The sequence below is a fragment of the Marmota monax genome, unplaced genomic scaffold (genome assembly GCF_021218885.2).
Source record: "Marmota monax isolate L192 unplaced genomic scaffold, Marmota_monax_Labrador192_F-V1.1 WCK01_AAM20220418_F8-fsc00001, whole genome shotgun sequence".
Classification (NCBI taxonomy): Eukaryota; Metazoa; Chordata; class Mammalia; order Rodentia; family Sciuridae; genus Marmota; species Marmota monax.
In genome coordinates this window covers 15718869-15741579 of record NW_026693777.1, presented here as the reverse complement: position 1 = coordinate 15741579, position 22711 = coordinate 15718869, and the positions used below count along the sequence as shown (strand labels likewise).

The 22711-nt window shown below is 38.8% G+C and overlaps 1 protein-coding gene across 4 annotated transcripts in view; it reads right to left on the bottom strand.

Annotated features, from left to right (window-relative positions):
* Nucleotides 1-4117: 4117 nt before the first annotated feature.
* Frmd6 (FERM domain containing 6) overlaps nucleotides 4118-22711 on the bottom strand; it is a 248006-nt gene continuing 229412 nt past the window's right edge. For all 4 annotated transcript variants that reach the window (XM_058584530.1, XM_058584532.1, XM_058584531.1 and 1 more), the window contains 7 exons: nucleotides 22611-22676; nucleotides 21691-21759; nucleotides 18839-19013; nucleotides 13668-14003; nucleotides 12473-12604; nucleotides 9136-9227; nucleotides 4118-7082 (listed from right to left, as the gene is read on the bottom strand). In XM_058584530.1, coding sequence (XP_058440513.1) covers nucleotides 6798-7082; nucleotides 9136-9227; nucleotides 12473-12604; nucleotides 13668-14003; nucleotides 18839-19013; nucleotides 21691-21759; nucleotides 22611-22676 — 1155 coding nt within the window. In that variant the 3' untranslated portion in view covers nucleotides 4118-6797. The remainder of the gene's footprint in view (nucleotides 7083-9135; nucleotides 9228-12472; nucleotides 12605-13667; nucleotides 14004-18838; nucleotides 19014-21690; nucleotides 21760-22610; nucleotides 22677-22711) is intronic.

The window sequence follows — 22711 nt, the reverse complement described above, 5'->3', positions numbered from 1 at the left end:
ACTCAGCAAAGTTCAAGACAGGAGGATAGACGTTTCCTCAGTGCATTCAGAAAACATGGTTTGGTTCATGATGAATGAAAAGTCCTGGTGAACCTGGCTACAAGGCAGAGGGAAAATACAAGCATAATCCTGATCTCTGCCTGGGCATTAAAAATGTGGTTAAAAAAAAAGAGAGAGAGAGAAGGCCTAAATGAGGTACATCAAGAAAATCGGTGGACTGCTGGGATCAAGCCACTGGATGGAAAGGTTGGCTGAGAAAACAGGGAACTCCTAAGTGATGAGAGATGCCGAGCACCCAAGCATAGGAGAGGGCCTAGGTTCTCCTGTTCTTCCTCCCTGCCATCTCACTCTGGTGAAGTAGAGGGACACGTGAGAGACAGAGGAAAGAGGGCAGAGCACTGGGGCTTTGGGGATCTCAGACTGCAGGACCAGGTGAAAGAGGAGGCAGCTGGGCTCCAGGACCTTTCCAATTCCCAGCCAGAGGGACAGGCAGGGGCTGAGTCGACTGCTCTGGTAATAACAGCAATAACAATGATTTTCAGTAGAAGCTGGGATGAGGAATGAAACCCAGAATGCACACCCAAAGCAAGCACTATGTGTATGACAACTACGTAGGCTGCGGCAGTGACGGGTAGACCAGCCAGCAGCTGGCAGAGGAGCCTCTCCTGGCTGGAGCCCATGTGCCTTCAGGAAACGCAGTACGATCCCAGTTCAGTGGGGAGGAAGTGGAAGTCGAAGATAATGAGAGCATGAGGAAGAACTGAGGACCATTTATAGTCCACAACTGAGTAGGGGCCACTTTTGACAGGAGCCCTTGCCCAGGAAAGAGAGGTACTAGGAAGATGGCTGGGGAGGAGCTAAACTGAGGCTTCCAGAAGATTCTGAAAATCCCACCCAATCCTATACCAGCCATGCAGAACCCTATTGTGGAAGACCAAATTTCACAGTCCCACTGGGCAGAAGAGGCTAACCAGAGCCTGTGTTAAAAACATTTTTATACATATTTTCTTTGTTTTGTTTTTTAAAGTTATTTAAGGTTGGATGATAAAGCTAGTCCTTATTGCTTCATCATGGCTGAAATAGTTCACTTGGAATTTTAGTTGGAACTGATGGGAAAATTTGACATTTACACAATTGTGTCTTTCTTTTGAGGAACATGGTCTATTGATTTATTTAGGCTTTTTTTCAAATCCTCCAGTGGACATTAGGGTCTTACATGTTCATATTATTGCATTTTAAGGTTCCAATTGGGGTCCTTGACTTCCCTCTGCAGTATCTTACTCTTACTGTGCAGTTCAGGGATAAAGGTTTAAGAATATTCTGGAGCTTCCGTTTCTTAAAGCTGGAACTACTCTCTTCCTCCCACCACTGTGGATCAGAAGTTGAAGGTCTTATCTAGCTGACTTTCTGACGATGGCACAGCAGCCTTGAGCAGCTGTGGACTGGGGTCTGGGGTGTGGATGAGAAGCAGCAGAAGCAATCCTTGTTGTTGAGGACGCTGGCTTGGGGCTACTTCATCGTGGCATGGCCCGCCTGATGCTTTCTCTACTTTTATTATAGTTTGGAATGGACAAACTATGAGAAGTAAAACCTGAAGATTGAGCTACCGATACACTTGTACCTGGTTGTTGGGTTACTCCACCTACCTCATTTATATCATGGGCCTTTTCTTTGACAGATAGGTTACTAATGCACAGGAAAAAAATTAGCTCTAATAATATCTCTGGGTTAAATAGGCATTTGTGGGCTACTTAGGGAATTTGAAGATGTGTGTTCTAAATGTCAAACAACCAATTTAGAAGCAAACTTGGAACATAATTCCTCCCTAAGTTGGGAACTGTTTGTTCTTAGGAAATCCATCTCTTTAAGTAATGACAATAATAAATTGAGGAGACCTCAGCTGACTAAAGTTGACACCAGATGGGTAAACACCCACCCTAAGTACTAAATTAGTTAATTATAGCTGTGCCATGTTTATAGACTTCGATTCATCTCTTGAGAGTATATTACTTCGTCACCTACAATGGCTCAGTGCATTTGAGCAGGACTTTCCAGAGGTCAGGCTCCTCCATTAAGCTCTAAATGCAAGTGTTCGGAATCAAAGGGCTGTTTGGATTTAGCTTATTTTCATTATACCTCTGTGTGGGGATCAACTTGTACAAAACATCTGAGAAATGATGAGGCAAATAAAACAATGACAGGGAGATTTTAAAATATTTTATTCTACTTACATAGCCTCCTCCCTCATATTTAGTCCAATAGTCATATGCATGTAACACCCTCTTCTCTAGAATGTGGGGGTGTTGAGATTTTCTGAAATGGTGAGTTCAGTGCCTCACTTGAACTTTTTTGTTTCACTCTCTGACAGCTTGATTGATAAAACAATGCCATTCTCACAAAATGGCGTGTATTTGGACAGCCTGGAGACCCACCCAAACATGTCCCACACTATTTTGGAGGCAGAGAGCCTGGCTGTCCTGCCATGCTCAGGTTCAGATATAGACCAATAGGCTGCAACCCTGATGTACATGTGTCATCTGCAGAAACACCCCAGATCAAATCAGTCAGAATCTCTGAGCTACGATGCTCTAAGTATTGCTGTTTAATGCCTTCTAGGTCATTCTAGTGTGGCTGTGGACTGAAGTGGATGTGGCCATTGTGCCAATTTCTAACATTCAAAGTATTCATACAGAGTATTCAGTTCATAATTTAAAGCAGTAGCTAACTCTAGTCTTCCCAAGCACAGGAAAACTGCCTATTGGTTAAGCATTTTAGGAAAGGACAACTTTGTGTATCACAGTTTTTGGCTTCTGCTTCCTTGCCACCACACCCTTATTTTAGACCCTGGCCATCTCTATTCCCATTGCCCCCTCCCAACTTTCTACAAGCACTGCTCCCATTCTCTCTCAAACACAAATCTTTCTCCTTTTCATTTATTTATTTTTGAGATACTGGAGATGGAACCCAGGGCCTCCTGCATGCCAGGAGAGCCCTGTGTCACTGAGCTACATTGCCAGCCCAGTTCTTTTTTCTTTTACAACTCCCTTCAGTGGCTCCTTGCTATCTAGGAAAAACAAAACAACAACTCACTGCCCTTCTCTAGGCATCCAGGGCCTTTCGTGACTAGGCTAGAGTGATGACTCAAGCAAGAGGTCCCACGAGGTCCTCCAATGACCATTGTTCTCTTGCTTCTAAGCTTTTGCCTGAATGGTGCACATCTCACCCCATCCTGCCAGCACTCCCCATTCAAGGATGGCCTTTTCAGTAAAACCTCCATATCTTCCAGGCTTCCATTCCTCATTGCCAGCTCCTTACTGCTTCTGTGTGTCAAAGCAATGCCTCTATCAGTCTCCTCTCTGCTTGGCACGTAAAGGGTGCTTAACCAAAAAAAAAAAAAAAAAAAAAATCACCAAATCAGTAAACAAATTTCACTTATTAACACTACCAAAAGTGAGTCTGTCATCTCTATTCAGATCTGACTTTCTCTAAGGGCAGCGCATAACATGGTATATACAAAGGAAAAAGCTTTTGGTAGAAAAACTGCTGTACCAGGTGTAGGATCTTGGGCAGTTTAACTGTTTCCTCCACTGTGAAATGAGGAGGAGGGTGACAACTCCTGGGAAGGAGGATTTGACATGATGTGTGTGGCATCAGATGCAGAGTGGCTAAACAGGTATTTTCTTCCATTGACTTCAATTTCCTTAAATTTATCAGTTATTCTGCAAAATTCTTGAGTAACATCCCACTAAGAAGTTTTTCTTGGATTTCATGTTTGGCCAGAGGGCTCTATTCCACATGTTGTTTGGTAGAAACTGTGAAAAGTCTCCTTGGTTCCCTCCCCTCTAACTTGACAATAAAAATAGCACCTGTCTTGTGGGAATATGAGGATTAAATGAGTTAATACATGCAGTTATAGAACATCCAAACAGAGCCTGGCCATGGAGGTGCCCGGTGACAGCTACCACCATCATCACTAACAGGACTGTGTTGCTTGGAATTTTATCACAAGGGTCCTTTAGATTGTCCTTTAATATGTTCCATCATAGGACAGAAAGACAGAAAGAAAACATGCACTTCTTCATGCTTCTTGCTCGAGAAATTCTAATAAGAAAAGACATTTTAAAGGCAAAAAAGTAACTTTATTGACTACTAATCTTACCATGAAACACCTATAAGAAATAATTACAAAATAATGCAGTTTCTTTACATACTTTTGGTATCATCCTGATATGATGATCCTTTCACAGAAAGGATTATTTACAGTTTATGTAGATATAAAGCTCATTGTTGCAAATACAAATGTAGATGATGTCTAGAGGCAGTATATACCAAACTGGTATATTTACTAGCAATGGATATGTAACAAATGCAGAATAAATAACAGCTTTATACTTTTCCATTTTTATTTTTTAAAACAATTTCCAAATACAAAAATGTAGATTATTCAAGGTGGATTTTCATATACACACACATATATAATTCTGCTGCAAACAGTGGATCGAAAAGCAAAAATGTTCTCTAGCATGTCTCATTTTTGAAAACCCACAAGACTATTCACAAATCCAATTAGAAAGAGGGTGTGCAAAACCACCAACAGTGCTGGCAAAACCCTGAAGGTCTGACTCTAGCTGAAGCAGAGGAAAAAAAGTATAAGGTGCTACTTGTTCAATTAAATACTTAAAAAAAAATATCTGCAAGAAACATTAAGGGCTAAGGAAATGCACCGCATTATGATCTAGGTTCTTCAGAGTACAAACTTGAATAGGATTTGACTTTTAAACATCTACAAGATATGGTGGATTATTTAATGACTTGTAAATAAAAATCATTAAACAATCTCTTCATTCTTTATTCTTTATACAGAGACTGAGATACTTTTATACATTCTGATATCTGAAACTTTGGTTCTTTGAAAGCATTTGATGAAAACAAAATAATCTCATGACCATAGGACTATACGGGACTTTTGTTTTCCTCTTAAAGTGTCAGCTGAAACAAACTGGATGAGCTCTTTTGCTGCTGTGTCCTGCATGAAGGGCAGCATAGGTGGGGCATGTTTGCAGTCACAAGTTTTAATACTGACTCCCATCCACAGTAACACTGCTATATTCTATTGTCCCCCTAAATCTATTTCTTTGTTACCTGAAAACATAATTTTGTACAAAAATATGACTTTCTTTAGAAAATAATATATAGTTTTCTTTTAATAAAACCTGGCAAATAGCAAAAATGGTTTATCAAAATATGGTAAACAAATGTTGTAAAATACTAAATCATTAAAAAACATCCTATAGAAAGACATTGTGCTATGAAGTTCTCTCCTGAAGCACAAGCAACAACATTTTTATTGTACATCAAAAGGTGGATAGGTTTATCCTTCTGACTTGGTTTCATTATATATCATAACAGCAGCACACAGTCACTGTCTTAAAAATGGCCCTTTCTTGTTTACTAACTTCTTCTGTACACCTTTACTTCAAAATTAACAAAAAAACACCCTCCAGATCAGTGGCTTTCAACCCTGTTTCATATTAGCTCCATCTGGAAAACCTAAAGAAAAAGGAAATTCTACCTGGGTCCCACCCATGTGAGACTGATTTAATTGGTCTGGGTTAGGACCCAGACATTGTTAGTTTTTTTTAAAAGTTTCCCAAATTATTCTATTATGCAGTCAGGGTTGAGAATCATGGCCAAAGGCACATGAGGAAAAAGTCTTCTTAACTCTACATATATCATCTGATTGTCTGTAGGTACTATTCATTCAGTGATGTATCCTCAGTACTGAACAAGGAAGTTTATATATGCAAGATAGTTATGGAAGCCAAAATGAAGAGTTAGTAAGCTTTAAACACATATAAACACACATAATCCCATGTATTTATATATGTATAATATATACATATAGTTAGGGTATTTTGGTTAAGCAGAAACTAGCATTACCATCACTTGTTCTTGATAATTGAAAAGTGAAAACAAACAGAACACCACCAGGTATGTTTTCTGAGACATTCCCATTGTTTCAACAGACACCAGCTTTGTAAATGCCACAAAATGTATTATGTTGTGAGCACAACTCATCTGTTAATCCAAGGAGGAACTCAACTGAATCCCAGAGCTTTCTGGAAGAGCACAGAGGAGGACGTGAAACTTATCAGGTGTGAAGGAGTCACAGGCATTGCAGTGTGCACACTCTTCTGGTTATTGCTTAGTTCACGTCTTCTTGACTATCAGTGTGGGTGCCTCTGTTATGGACATATCTTTGGCTTGCTAGAACCATGCGACTGTGACCACTTCATTAGTGTTCACGTTGGGACATCCTCAGTGAGGCAGCAATGGTCTCTCTATTACAAGAAGAGAGAACCCTCCCTCTCCTCCTTTAAACCATGAGCACTTTATGAGGGAGAGGTTTAAAAAAAAAATTTACAAGCAAACATATAAGCCTAACATCTTTCATGTGATAAAAACTGTAATGTTACATTTACTGAAGTAAAAAACAACAGATAAACAAATATACCACAGTCCAACAGTCTGAAGGCCTGGTAACCTGTAAAGCACATTTCCTTCCAAAGGATCAATAAACTTCTGGGCACTTGTCTTGCTGTACATTCTCTGTAGTTCCTTAACCTCTGCATAATACTTAAAGTGCAATTGTCCCAAGGCTTTTGTTTCCATCAAAATATTATAAAGAAAGAGCTATGGTTGGGGTGAAGAAATATGGCACAATATGTAAAGAACCCATGACTTCCACAGCCGCTGGTAAACAGCAGGCTGCCCACCTGGCTGCACACAGGTGTCCTTTACACCACAAACTCTGGAACTTCATCATGAGTAAGATCCAGAGAGAAATATTTGCTGGTTCTCTTGACTGGAAAAGCATCTTGGATGTTGACGCACTGCTGAGCCAAGCAGCTGTTGCAGTAGAGGCCTTCCTCGTCCAGTTCATGACCACACCCAAAGGTGTAGCTCTGAGCAGTGTCCTGACACAGACCCGCAATTCGCAAGAAGTCTTTCTGGTAAAGTCTGATGTCATCAAGGCTCAAGCTATGTCTGTCGGTGGAAGTCTTTGGTTTTCGACATATAGTCTGAAAAATAAGGGAAGGTTGAGATTACTTTAGGAGTCTAGACTAAATGAAAGGTTAGCGTGTTTGCCCTGCAAAGAGAGATGGTGCAAAGACATAAAAAGCTAAATAATCCTTATATGTTAGAAAGTGGTTTCCAATCAGTAGATTTGGGGCCTCTGAGACTCTGTGAGGGAAACATGTTACTACCACCATCACCACTGATACCAACAGTAGCCGACTTTTACTGAGCACTTGCTATGTGTCAGGTCTGACTTAAACACTTAGCATGTATTAAGCCATTTAATTTTCCCAATAGCTATAGAAGACAAATGTTATTATTCTCTCCATTAAAAGATCAACAGATAAATAACCCGCAAAGAAATGCAAACTCAACAGAATCCAACTATCCCCAGCATTTCAGAAATCAAACAATTAGCATAAACTAAGGCTGTAAAGATAACAATACTATTTGCTTTTCTCACCAGGATATGGCAATTCAGTACAACTACACTCTTGTGCTGAGGTCTGTTATCAGTTTAATAGGAAATAGAAAACAAAACAAAATAAAACAAAACAGTTATCAATCAAGAAGCACAATTCAAAGAAGGAGTTTTTAAAAAGCCAAAATTCCTGGGTAGAGTATAGAGTGTTCTTGGTGCTGAAAAGGTTGAGAGGCCAGTACCAAGATTGAGAGGCTATTCCTGAATGCTCAGAAATTGTGTCTTGCCAAATGCTTTACTGCAGGTAGCAGATTTTGGAACTCATTATCCCATAAATACGTTTAAAAATTGTTCAGATAATTATGGGAATGGAAGATACTTAATGGGCTGATTAAGAAAACCATGCATCATATCTTTAACTGTTGTTGCTCCATACTAAAAAGGAAAGCCTTGCTAGAACAAGGTATCACTTTTGCTTGCTGTAAAAGTTGCAGGACATTTTGCTACCAAGCCGTCACATCTGAGTGGTACCACTTGTGCAGGACGATCTCTGTGATGATGCAGTCTTCCCAGGCTCCAACAGGATCTTACACAAAGGATCATTTGGTCATCCCCACAAGCCCTCCAGGCACACACACATGTATCTGTGATGTTCACATGTGTAGGTGTGATATCTGATTCTCAGCTGAGCCTCATGGACAGTTTTCTGTACAAAAGAGTTAACACTGGGTGGTGAAGCTGCAAACCACACAGTCTAACTTGAGTTTGAACTCCAATTAATCATTGCTAGAAGAGGGTAGTAAAAATGACTTGGAATTTTCAGAAAAATATTTAATAAATGTCATTTTTATATTATGGCTACTTTGATGGAAATAAGAGGAAATATGAGAAAAAAAGAAGAAAGGGGTAAGAAGCAGGGGATAAAGAGACTCAAAATGCCAGAGAAAGAAAGAAGGAAGGAAGGAAGAAAAAAAGAAGGAAGAGATAAAGAAAAGAGAAAGTGCACACATACATACATACACAACACAGAGAGCGTAAGAAAGGCATAGGAGGAGGAGCAAGTGCTCAGAGAATAGCAGTATCAGGCAGATTAAATCCAAATGCTGAAACCCTAAGTTTCAGAGTACTTTTATTATATCTTTTTACATTTTAATAGTTTAACAGTGATCACAGGTTGTCAAATGCTCTAGTTCAGTGTACTTTAAAAATTCAATCTTAATGCAATAACTAGAGTGTGGAAACATTTCTGCCACAAAACACCCAACAAAAATATTATTCCCTCAGGTTTTCTGAAATCTACTGCCCACACAGACACATGCACCATGCCTGTGCACATACACACACACAGTTAACCTGAGGCTTGAAGACCATAGACTTCCACCTATAGAGAGTATGCAATTTATGAAAATAAAAACCATCTTAAAAATATGCAATTTATGAAAATAAAACCACCTTAAAAATAAGTGGAACTAACAGGATGAAAATAAATTCAGAATAAAACAAGAACGTATGTATCTGAAAAGAATCATCTCCTTGGGTTAATTTCTTGCTCATTTATGTAAATATAAATAGTTCCTGATTAAAATTTTCTCAAATTCCAGTTGCTAATTTAAAATTTTGAATTCCTTTTATACCTGTGGAAGAGAATCAGTACTCTGGCCACGAAGTTTGACAACTGTTTCTGAAGAGCTGGATGTGGAAGAACCAATTTCTTTCACAATCAACCCTGAGGTAAAATACAGAGAAGAAAACAATGAATATTTCAGATTATTCATAACTCTATTCTGACACATGCTACTACTAGGAAAGAAAAATCCAATAGTAATCATTACTGAGGACCCTCGCTGTGACTCTTTGGTGGCACATATGCTTTTGCAGGAAAAGAGGGTAGCGCATAAAAGTGGGGCTAGAATAGAGAAAGAAGTTTAGAGTTAGAATTTTCTAAAACAAACTTCTAAATAAGCTATTTATGACAACAACAGAAACAGACAAAGATGCAGGTATAAAGTGGTCTCTGTGAAATCTCATGAAGCCTCTCCCTCCTCCACATATCACCAACATTGAGTCTACCCCCTGGGGAAGAGGATGCGGCCTTCTAGGTTTGCTTCCACTTGGAAAAGTGGTCGTTAGGTGTGGGGATTGGTCTTGCAGTCAGACAGGTCTGAGCTGAAACCTGGCCAGATAAATGAAGTATCTGTGTATCCTGGCCAATGACTGAGTCTCCCCATGTCTTAGTCTCCTCTAACAACTTGGGGCTGATAACAGCATCTGTTTACTAGTGTTGGTTTTGATGCCTGACAGTGAATGTGTGACAAGGGTAAGGAGCTCCTCTTGGCTGATGAGGCCACTGTGGCACAAATCTCCTGCTACAGATCCCACCAGGAAGAGACCAAGGTGGGAGGCCACAGTGAGGATTTTGTGCCAGTCTTTGAGATCAACATAGCCCCCAATCACCTCAGTGCTCAGGGAAAATCTGACACATTTTCAGAAGCAGAAACCCAGGGCTGACATTTCCCTTTATGACTGTGGAATGTAAGTAAAGTACCCTGAGGGGGGAAAAAAAAGTTTCAGAAGCTAAAATTACTGACAAGAACTGGAGATGTAAATGAACACCAGTGAGACAGGTAAAGAAAATGAGTAGGTCAAGCCCTAGATCCTCCAACAAGGCAAAATGGCTTAGGAAAAGTACACCCAACCTCACAAAGAAAGAATCTCAAGAAATGGGATTTTTATTCAACCAATGCCAGTAGCCTATAGAAATGGCTCTTTGTATTCTATTCCTTAAGGTTTCAGAAATATCTCAATGATTCAGAGCTCAGCAGATGCCTTGTGCACAGTGAGGATTCAATAATCAATTCAACTGAAACATGAAATGTAAAAACATTCCTGGCAAACATGTGGGCAGTTTAAGAACTCTCAGGTGAGGCTCATGTTCTAAGGGTTGGTACACACTGCTTTTGTAGAGGCTTTCTTGAGAAAGACACTTATCTTGTAAAGAGCCCTAAACCTTTAAACAAATCCTTACAGGAATGTGTTGACTTGGGCTGGCACATGGTATGGTTCCTTGTGAATTTAAATGTATCCTTGGCTATCATGCCTGCAAATACTCTTCTCCAAAGCCCACACTCACCACAAAAAAAAAAAAAAAAAAAAAAAAAGTCAGAATCAAGCCAGATGCTCAAAACTCTGACCTACCATTACACTTCTTAAAAAAGAAGGGCAGAGTTGTATCCTTCATTCCTACTCAACCTTAGCTCAGTGTTTTAAAAATAATGTTTACATGCTCACATTGTAGAGAATTTGGAAAAAAGTCACCCATAATCCTATCATATAGAGAAAAGGTAAATATTTTTATGTATTTTCTTTTTTTATATAAACATTTTTTAAAAATTAGATCATACTTTTATATAATTTGTACTATTTTCCTTACCTATCTTTCTTATGTTATTAAATATTCTTTGAAAATCTCATATGTAAGGCTGGATGACATTCTTAAGAGTATAATTTAACCATTTATTGTTCTTTTCTTTTTTTTTTTTGGTATTACAAGTAACATTTCAACAAACTTTTTTGTGTATAATTTTTTAAAACAGCCATCCTATTTAAATTTTATTTCTACTTAAATTACAAAATTAACAACCTTAAAAAAGTTGAACATAGAAATATACAAAGTACAAGTAGGCTGTCCCTTGTCCCCTGTCCTCCTTCCCACAGGCCCTGCAGTATACACTGTTTTAAATTATTTCATTTCACAAATAAATATATGTAGAGCTACCTATGAACCTATCTTTTGCCTATAATTGTGAGCTTATACTTAACATATATTAGAATGTATTTGTGAAGAGAAAGTTCAATATAGTAAAGCAAATGGGCAAAAGAAGCAAAGTTTAGCATATGAACTAATAAGCACATCTACAGGGACCAGCATCAAATGTCTGTTGGTAAGGGAGAATGGACCTGCAGAGCGTCTGCAGGGCATGGTTTCTCGTAAGTAAATTAAAGGTAATTAAAGGTGCCCTATATTTTTGCACAGCAAGTGCCAGGATGATGGGGCTGTATGCATCAGTCTGTTTCCCTCTGATTTTTGGTGCCTGACACTGATGAGAGGCTCAAGCATTGCCCTGGGGCTGAGGAGCTGACAGGGCAATGACAGGCCACACCCTAGTTTTAACAGGGCTTTAAACTCCATCAAAGCTGGAAGTGGCAGGACAATAATTACTCAGGCCACTTCTACAGTGCTGGCTCCTAAGGCAGATATCCTGAAAGAACAGAGACTAATTCACGACATGTGACAAAAGCAAATAGAAGCAACTGAGGTTTAAAAATGAAAGCCACACTGCTGCCTTTTTAAGATAGTATCTTTCATATGGTAGAAACATACATTTTATATACTATTATGTAATCCTAAAATAGGGTGACAGTGAATGCATGTCTTCTAGAAGAATTTATACCAATATAAAACTTAAGAGTATCTTTTTAGGTCAACCCTGTTTGGTATGTTTTTCCTCCAGACTCCTCTATTTGTATGATACAGTGGGGAACATAAGACAAGGCAAACCTAGAGGCCTGACTTCTGTGTCTAGACATGAAGCACTCGTCTCTCTAAATCTACAGGTTTTCTCACCTGTAAGAATGTAGGAGGCCAGACTGAAAGGTCTCCAGGCCCATTCCAGAGGCATTACATGATTCTCTGACTCTAACTTAAAATAGCAAAATAAAATAAAATAAAGAAAGAAAACCCATTATACAACTACCTTTTGTCTAAATCATGGGATAGAAGAAGCTAATTTCCTCCTTTCTCCCACAGAGGGCACTTGGCCCTGAAGTTGAGGACAGTGACTTAAAGCACCTCTTTTCCAGTCCTGCCTCTGATCTAGAGCTCCCACCTGCCCCTTCTATTTTCTGAGACATATGCTTTTTGGTCTAAAATAATCTACTGCCTCAGGGAAAGAACTGGCCATAAGAGCTCACCAGAGTGTCCATTCAGCTTCCTTGACATGAGCATGTCCTCTGTGATGTAAATGCACATGTCTGGGCTGACTTCCAGAGATTCCTCATTCATCGGCTCCAGGTCCCTGGGGTCATCAACCAACATCTCTATTTCTGACCAGAAGAAAAAGAAGACATTTAATAACATGAAGGGAAATGGTGACCACATTTCGAAGGTAGTCATATAATTATTCATATTTGAAAGTAAATCTGCTAGTGAGACTCTTCAATAGGAAATTCTAGGGTTTCTCAGCCTCAAGAGTCACTTGTTCCCTTTTCCATAAGCCTTCTGTGTTATCTATGTATCCTCTCATGACATGATTTGATTATCAATTATTCTTTAAGAAGGAAAACTACATGACCTTGCTGTGATGACCAAGGGCAAACTGAGGCTGATGGGCCATTTGCTGAATGCCAAAGCAAGGGTTGCTGATACAGGCAGAATGGGCATTCCTGAAGCTCCCCCTCACCCATAGCTGCTGCTCTGAAGGCACTCAGAGACTTGCTTTGAGAGCCACATGAATTCTATAGTAAACATGTTCTGTAGTTTCCCTTAACAGAGTCAACATGTTTTCACCCAACTAGAATGCTATGGTACTCATTTGAGACAGAAAAAATATTTAAAAAGAGGCAACTGATGCTAAGATAGGCTGACATAGGCCATAGATCTCATCTGATTTCCTTAACAGAGACTAAGTTTCTAGCAGCCAGGTGCTGTACTTTGTTTATACTCCCTATAGTTCTGCTTATGTAGGAAGCACTTAAAAAAAAAATACCATACCAATCCAATCAACATCATGGACTCAAATCTTCTTTAGGGGAGGGAACGGAAGTTCAAGATGTTTCTGTCACTATCACTGCATTCCACTCTGCTGTCCTAACCACTGCCTTTAAATATTTAATCTCGGAGTCAGAAATATAGATGCAAGGGCTGTAGGACTAAACTCCACTCTACTTCACTTAAACAGCCAACCATCTGGCTGCAAACAATCTGGACCAGAGGGCTGCATTGTTCACAACCAAACACAAGCAACTCAACCAAGTCACAGGGGAAGACCACATGATACCACTTCTCTATTACCACTACCTAGCTGCTCCTTAGATACCAATTCTACAGAAGCAATAGTTGAAAAAACTACAGGGAAAAAAAGTGATCTGGTGATGACAGTACTATTACCATCATCCTGTGAATCCTCTTCTAGACGGTCTTTGCCACCACTCTCTACCCCTGAGGTGTGGGAGCTGCCGTGGCTTGTCATTGAGCTGCAGGTCTTCAGTTTGCGGTGGATGGCGCTGCTGGAGTAGCTGTCCTCTGGCCCTGTGTCCCTGGGCTTGGTATCTGCCTCAATGCCTGAGGTGTGGGAACTGCTATGGCTGGCGGTGGAATGACGAGACAGGCGCTTGTGCTTCACGCTGCCTGCGCTGCTCCCACTGGCCCGTGACCGTTTCTCCAGCTGATCCATGTCGAGGTCCAGGTTGTCGCTGATGTAAGATTCCCGGTACTGCTTCTTCTCTGTGTGGTGAGAACACAGCTCATCATCATGTCAACTAAGACACAAGGAATGGCTGGCTGGCTTGTGCAAGTCATCAGGCCAAGAACAAGTACAATTTCAAATTCTGAATCTAGTGACTGATAAGTGGTGACAACTGAGAGAGAAGTTTGACTTAGGTGGATGCAGAATGAATGAAAACCAACATAATAGACTTGAGGGAACTATTTAAACCACTCAGCGTTCTGAAGCTTCACACATTAGAGAGAAGTGCTATTCAAAGTGCAGTCATAGAACACTTTTTTCTACAAGTTGTTACTGTACCATAGTGAAATAAATACAATAAATGAGAACATTTAGAAACTTCCAGAGCAATGTGACAGTCACTAATGTGATTTTGTATTTTGCAAAAGTATCAGTCCATAACATATTAGATATTAAAAAAATTTGGTCCTTTTCCACAGATAATTTCAGAAGCACTGCTATAGAAGACAATTTAATTTGTTTGCTTATTCATTTGTTAAATTTGGTCCATTGTTAGGTCTAGCTGCTGTATACAATTTAAGAAAAAACTATTCAGAAAATTTCTCTCAAAGATTCTACAGTTTAGATTTTCATGAATATGAGAGTGCTTTTCTCCATTTAGTGAGGCTTTATTATCTATTTAGAAAACAGTAATCACTACTGGTCTGATGACTTATAAACATGTGGCCTCAGATTGGTAAAACTATGATTTAACATGTCAGTGCTGTTCTTTAATGTAGTCAAACTTAGACATGAGAGACAATGGGGAGCCTCTTTTATTAAAGCATGAAGTTAAAACTGAACTGCAGTTATGCACTGATATAAAAATATTATTTTTCTGTTTCAGGTCAGAAAATGTAAAAAACTGTTTAGCCTCCTTGCTTTCTCAATACTGATGAGAAATAACACATTAGACCACTATTAAAGACAAGAGTGCACTTGGGGAATGTTAAGTTGATGTTGTTTTACAAACTGCTAACTAGAAGGGTAATTGAGGTCTCAGGGGGTTGCTAATGGATTTAATTGTCTTATTTCTTGGTTAAGTGAAAATACTTGCACTCCTCAGGTCTGAATCCAGCTCTGAAGCACAATCACTATAGCCTCCCCAGGGAGGCAACGAGTGGCAGGAGACAGAAGATGCACTTTCCAGAATGCAAAATGCAAAAAATGCTTGGGTAAGGCTATGTAAACATTTCTGGGCTACAGCTCATTCATGTTATTCTAAGGAATCAGGCTGAAACACAAAGGCAAGTATGTGTAGCCACAGAGAAGGCAAGCAGGAACTCAGTAGCAGATCCCTTCCCATCATCACAATGAGATGGACTCTGATGATTCCCGACTTGTGAAGTCAACATGGGCAGAGATGAAGATGCAGGATCAAAGGGGCTTACAAATTTCTCATGTAATTTCTATAAACTGTTGTTTCAAAATAATAGCCATGTGGCCCAGTTATCCAAATAAAAGTTGGAAAGAGAAAAATAAATAAATAAAACACTGCTACAAGATGCTGTATTTCTATAGGTCTAAGACAATTAGAAATTGTGGATCTAATATTTCAAGTTTTCCTGCATCTTTAAAAATAGTTATTTTATCTAGAAAGTCAACAGCCATCTGTTTTCTCTCATATGTGGAAGCTAGATAGAAAAGAAGGAAAACAAAAGGGGGACAGGTTTGGAAATCTCATGAAAATAGAAGAGAGACCAGCAGAGTAAAGGAAGGGGACTAGAGGGAGGGAAGAAGCATGGGAAAGGGGAAGTAATGGGAAATTAAACTGACTAAACTGTGTTAAGTACATACACTAATGTATAGCAACAAAGTCCACTATTACGTATAATTATAATGCGCCAATAAGTGTTTTTTTTTTTTTAAGCCCTTTCACTCCATCTTCCTGATAGGCTCAGAATCAATTACACTTCCTCTACAGTCACTAGTTCACTTATGTGAAAACATAACAGGAGCCTAGTGTAAATCATATTTGCTGTCAACATATTAGTGCAGCCTTGGTGTTCTAAGGGACTAGCTTCTATTCTCTTCCTAGTTTGTGTCATTTAGGCCTTTTGCAAACATTTAAAAAGCTTCACCCAGTTCCAAAATGAGGAAAAGGCTTAAATAATTCTGGAATTTATTCTAAGAAATGCAAAATGCGATCTTTTACTCCCAATAATAATCACTGTTATTAACAGCACACATCATCAATCTGTGTTCTTTTTATTCCCTCTGTTGTAAAAGCTCAGAGACAACAGTTTTTCATGCATAATTTTTGAGCACAGTAGAGTAAATAATACCTCTTAACCTACACTTAATAATATATCCAAGTTACTGAATGAAGTTGGACTTAAACTTTTTTTTTTTTTTTAATGACACAAGGCAATGTTTTTCCTTCTCTTCTAAATGCTATGAAGAAATTCTCATTATCATTTTCTACCATAAAACGGTAAAACAGTGTCACAGATAAGGCGATTCTAAATGAAATTTAATTAAGAAAACTACTTTCTTTCTAATGTCAAGAAAGAGGTGCTTCTTATTAAAATGATAAGCCCTTAGGTGTAGATAAGATAACTGGATTTAGGCCAAAGTTGGCTCAGAGAAAGTTGGCTTGAGACTTCTTTGCATTGAAGGCACCTCTAAGCAGAAAAAATTGAGCACATTTTCTTTGGAAGAAGAAAAAGAAAAGATGTTTTCCCTGAATCTATTACAGTTATCCAAATAAAAGTTCCAACTTACTCCTTTATCATCCTTCAGTCCCCTACATTATGTTGGTTTGTCTGTTTGTCTCCTGCCAAACTCATATTGAAATCCAACTGCTGCTAAAACAGTATTAAAATACGAGACTTTTAAGAGGTGACTAGGCCATGAGGGTTCTGCCCTCATTAATGGATTAATGCCATTCTTAGGGGGGAGAGTTCACTATAAAAGGGGGAACTTGGCCCCCTTTTACTATATCTATTTCCTGTTCCTTGCCCTTTGGATGACAGAGTAGAAGACACCCACCTGGTGTCAATCCTTGATCTTGGACTTCCCAGCCTCCAGAATGGTAGGAAATACATTTTTGTTCTTTACAAAATGCTTCAGTCTGTGACATTTTGTTATCGTAGCATAGAATGAACTAAGACTAGAGCATCATTGATGCTCCCAATTACACTAGGCATGAAGCACTGTAATGGACAAAGCCTTGTCCCTCCAAGAAATCAAAATCCTTTAGAATTTTATCTTAAAAACTACAGAGGAGGGTCATTAATTCTTTTAGGACCTCAAGGGTTCACCATAAGATTATCTACACAAGAATTTACTAAAATGCTACAAGTGAGAGATGATGGAATAAATGAACTTCTCAAGGTGCCATTGTATCCATTTAGGAAAGAGGTAAACTTGGCATATTATAGGATTTGCACCTAATTAAGTCAACGGTTCTCAAAGGCTCCTGCTTTTGCCCTCCACTGAATTCCTCTTAATATTCATGTTAGCACAGGGGAGATGTATCTGTTATACAGGGGGAGAGTTCACTATAAAAGGGGGAACTTGGCCTCCTTTTACTATTTCTATTTCCTGTTCCTTGCCCTTTGGATGATGGAGTAGAAGGCCCCCACCTGGTGCCAATCCCTTGATCTTGGACTTCCCAGCCAGATGAGTCATGGTGGGGAAGAACTGCCAGTCTGGCAGCAGCAAAAGCCAATGCATCTGAAAAGTTATATGAATTCTCTCTTTAGACTGATGCAGTCTAGTGGCAGACAGTGGGAGTGATTCATGTCCTAATTGCTGCTAAATTACCAGGGACTCTCCAAACAAGATCTTATGTGGATTGAGAGTTTTTGAGAGAACTCAAATAAATGCATGAACTTAAGGTTATTTTATTGGTTTTGTTGTCCTGTTTTCGCAGGTAAAAAGGTCTCGGGGTCAAAACTTGATTTAGATAATGGATCTAAGATAAAAATCTGTATACTGAGGTCCATTAACTCTAATAATCAAATTATCATAAGGCCTAATTACTATAAAAATAACTGGAACATGACTTTGAAAAACAAATTGAAAACATTAAAAAATAAGTAAATGTGTAAGATAGCATTTTGGAGAACTAGAAGTTGGGTGAGTTAGATAGAGGAATACCAATGTGCCACAACTCAAGATAAAAGGTTAACCATATTAGAGATTAATATTGTAAAGTTGACTTCTGATTCCCTTCCTCACTTTGACTTTCCCACATTTGCAGGGCCTGGTACTCTGGGGCCCCAAATAGCCTACTGTATTCTAACCGCAGCTTAGTAAAGCCTCCATAGGACTGTCTCACGAAGTCCTCAGATTAAAAGTTCTTTTTCCTTTGTCATTCTTGTTGGGTCAAACTTGGGGGTCTCCCAGCTGTCAATCTGAGAGGCTGGAGACACTTTTATCACTTTAACCTAAGGAATAATCACATTGAGAGGAATTCCAGACTGCCTGTGGATAACAGCACCAAGGTGGGTCAGTGTATACAGAGCTCTGAGCTGCAGATAAAATATAAGCTGCAGATAAACCCTAGCCCTGTGCCTCTCTATGATGGCTCTTTGTGAGGGGTTTTGGGAAGGTGTGGGAAACTTTATTTAAAGAGAATGAAGCTAAAGGATTGGGGTAACTTCAGAGATTTTGAAGAGGTGCTATGGTTGGTGGGCCTCAAGCCCATCCTCTTGCCTTCCAGGACCATGTTGAGATGTAAACAGAACTGCTGCTCTGAATCTTCAGAGTCCCAGTCTCCAAAGCCCAGGCTTCCAGAGCTTAAATTTGGTTCACAGCAGCAGTAGAGTAAGAGCCCAGGGGTAGTAGAGGCAACATTTGCTGCTACAACCCCAAGACCCTGTGATACCTTCATTTTCCTCTAGCTTCCGAATGTGGCGCAGGACAGGCTGTAGGTTCATGTAAAGGCGGTGGCTGTTGCTGAGAAGCTGCAGGAGGTGTCTGGAGCGCATGGGGCACCCTGTGTAGTATATGAGCTTTCTGGCTGAGGGCAAGCCATCTGGCAAAATTTCAAACTTCTTACCCTGTGGAGGAAAAGCATGAATCAAATTAAGGAAGAAAAACGTCTGATTTGATTTGCCAAGGCCTCCTTCATTTTTTATTTAGTAAGAAAGACTACATATTCAGAAGTAGATGTATAAAGCTCCATTCAAAATTCCCTAAGGGATAGATTACTGTTTTCCCTTTCAAAAATGTCACAGGACAGAGGATTATAAAAAATTCAGGGAAGTATCTAGCCAATGTCCTCTAGGAAACAATTTCTACACAGGACAGTTAGGGAATGTGTTTGGTTTCTCTGGTTGGTCAGGCTATTTGTATTATGGATAAGGGAAAGGCCCATCATAAAAGCACCCTGAGATGCAATTCCAACACCCTAACTCAACAAATAAGAGATAAAATTCTAAAGAGATTAAAGCATCCACATATTTAACAAATACTAACAAAACACTGATTGGGCACTGAAAAAAAAAAAAACAATGAATAAGACAAGTCCCTACTCTCAAGAAGCTACAGTCCAATGGGAAAGAACGTAAATAAACACATGAAATAATTATAGTTTATGATAAATTCTGGAAATGCAATAAATCAGTTTTGATAGTGAACAATACAGGACACCTATTTAGGGTTTAAAAAATATAGAAAACTTCTCTAGTTGGATAAAGGAGGCAGCTAGTATTTGGAGGATGGGAAAAGAGAAAGAAGAATAACTATTAGTAGTAACATAAGGAATCTCCAACTTGGGTGACTAAGGCAGGAGGATCTCAAGTTCAAGGCCAGCCTCAGCAATTTAGCAAGGTCCTAAGCAACTTAGGGAAACCCTGTCTCAAAATAAAAGGGCTGGTGATATGACTCAGTGCTAAAAGCACACCTGTGTTCATGCCCCAGTATACCTGTCCCCAAAAACCTGACTGTTTAAGTCTGGATTATTAATATAAAAATTGTATGTTTGTGGGTGAGTCTCAACATTCCTACTGTATTTGGATATTATGAATTCTTTAAACTTTTCTAATAACAAATTAGGCAACAGAGATTTAAAATATTTTGGACAGAATGATTCTCCACTGAAAGGCCAAGACAGAGCAAGGAGATAGTATAGTCTATCTACACACCTCAGAGTTGGAAAGCAACATGGGATTGTGAGGCTCAGATAGAAATGGGCTTTTTTTTTTTTTAAACCCTTTGGGCTTTCTTTTTGTTTTTAGTTATAGATGAACACAATATCTTTATTTTGTTTACTTATTTTTACATGGTGCTGAGGATCAAATCCAGTGCCTCACATATGCGAGGCAAGTGCTCTACCACTGACCTACAACCCCAGCCCAAACCTCTGGGCTTTTTAAAGGACCTACTAGTGGATCCCAATGCTGGGATAGTTTTAACTGACATTTAGTAAGCACTAAGCATCTATTAACTCACTTAATCCTCGCAAAAAGTCTCTGAGGAAGGCTCAATTATCACCATTTTAGAATGAGACCAATGTAGCAGTTAAGTGGCTTTCTCAGGGTCACACAGCCAGGTAGCCAGCAAACTCTTCAGATAAGGCTGATTCACAATAAGATTCAGGAACCATGAGTGCAGGACCCCAAAAATCTCAATTTGACTAGTACATTTTATTATTACTGAATTTGGGCCATGAAACGAATAAGCAGAACTATGATTTGCTCACTTTCAAACAGGTCAGATCCTTTTGCAAAGAACTTGAATAGAGCCAGTAAGGAGGAGGCAGGGCAGGCCTCACTTAATGTATGACTACAGTGAAATCCTGGATTGAATGGTGCCCAAGTAATTAAAGTAATGTGAAATCAGAAGTAGGTCTCTTGACTCACAGGACAGCATGGAGTCAGGTCCACATTCCATGCACAATGCAGCCATTTATTTATATAGGCCATCTTCCTTACAGGGGAGAAGCATAGGTCTTTAAATCCTTATTCTTATATACTTACTTTGTATATTTTCCAATAATTTCTGAACAAAGCAGACTTATGAATTTTAATGATCACCAGGTATACACAATATTAAGTGGAATTCTTTGAACCTTACCAAAAATATGGATATAGATGCCAAAGCAAAGAAACAGCTGGGAAAAATCAAGAATTTGCCATAACAAACGAAAGTGTATCATTCTCAAGATTCTAAAAATAAAAGCATTTTTTTCCATTAAGCATTGTAGATCTTCTTTTATAATGATGAGTTTTAAATAGTCTGATATTAATAGAAACATCTTTTCATATCACTCTTTATTCTTTGTTCAAAAGAAGTAACCTCCAAAAGCACCAGCCCGTCTCCATACCAAGATACTTCACCCTGTGATTATGGCTTTCTGTTTCCAGCCCTCTGCTATAGGTTTTCCTATGGTAGTCCCATCTAATGAATTTGACTCATGCTTTTCCTACCCTATTTCTTCTGCGACTAAAATAACTTAGGGTACTATGGTAGGAACACATAAATTAAAATCAGTAAATTCTTTTGTTATAAGATTATCTGACTTTAAGTTCACTACTCTTATGACTGACAGGGATTATAAGGATGTAAGAAAGCAAATTATTTCCAGCTTCAATTTTTTAAAAACAACAACTTTTGTGCCTGAGACAAAATGTTCTAAAAACAAAATAAGACAAAAAATAAAGATTCACAAAAACAAACAACTTGTGAGACTTTTCTTACTTTTTTTTTTTTTTAAATCAGTTATTTTCAACTTACCACAAACACTAACTTTCCAACATTTGTCCAGGGAAAATCGTAAAGTAATTGTTTCTCTTCATCTAGATTCTGTGGAAAAAATAATGATGCATTAGAGTTAATACGAAAAAGGACATATACTCTAAAATGGTTCCAGCTTTTCTCTCCTAGAAAACTAAAATTTAGTAATTAAAATATGAAAGAGTTCCTCAACTCTCTCTGGAAAAGTGCAGACAGTAATTAAAAGATTACTGATAAAATTCTGTAGCTTTTAGTTCCTTCATGACTGCATTAACTGGCCCTTTTAAGCAATCTTTTCCCTTCTGGCCTATCCCTAAATTTAAATAAAAAGTCCAAAAGACTCAGACATTCAAAAGATGTGAGAAGGGACTCAGACTTTCATAATTGGGTATTTTGCCTACATCAAAAATATCCTTATATGGTCCTCTATCTTGCAGGAAGATTTTTCTCTCTCCCTGGTTGATGGCTGTAGGATAATAGTATCCTACCTGCAAAAGGGTAACAGCCACTACTTATTAAAGGGACAAATTTTATCAGAAAAGGGTAACAGAAATTACAGGCTCCATATTAAAATGCCATTTTTATTTCCACAGTTATTAAATTCTCTAGAGGATAAAAAGAATATTGAAAATCAATGCCATACAAACAGAAATGTTTGGATAGTAACAATTGCTAGTGATCTGTTAATGATGAACCTGGGCTAACTTTCAGCTTGTTGTTTTCTGTTACAGAGGACTTACTACTGTCAGATCAGGCTGAGTCACTTCTTTCACTCAGTCACCATCATCCACCATCTGTGCTAGACAAATAGGAAATAATAACTGGAAATGAACCACTGTGCCTATGGCAGGATCTCACAGGCACACTTTCAATGTAAGACATGGTCAATACCATTTGACACTTAATTCTCATATACCAACCTGAAAGATCTGTATTCCCCGCATAGTCAATCCAAGGGTCAGTGAGGCTTCAATTTCTCTTTTATCCTGCAGGAATAAAATATTATGAAAATGTATATTCT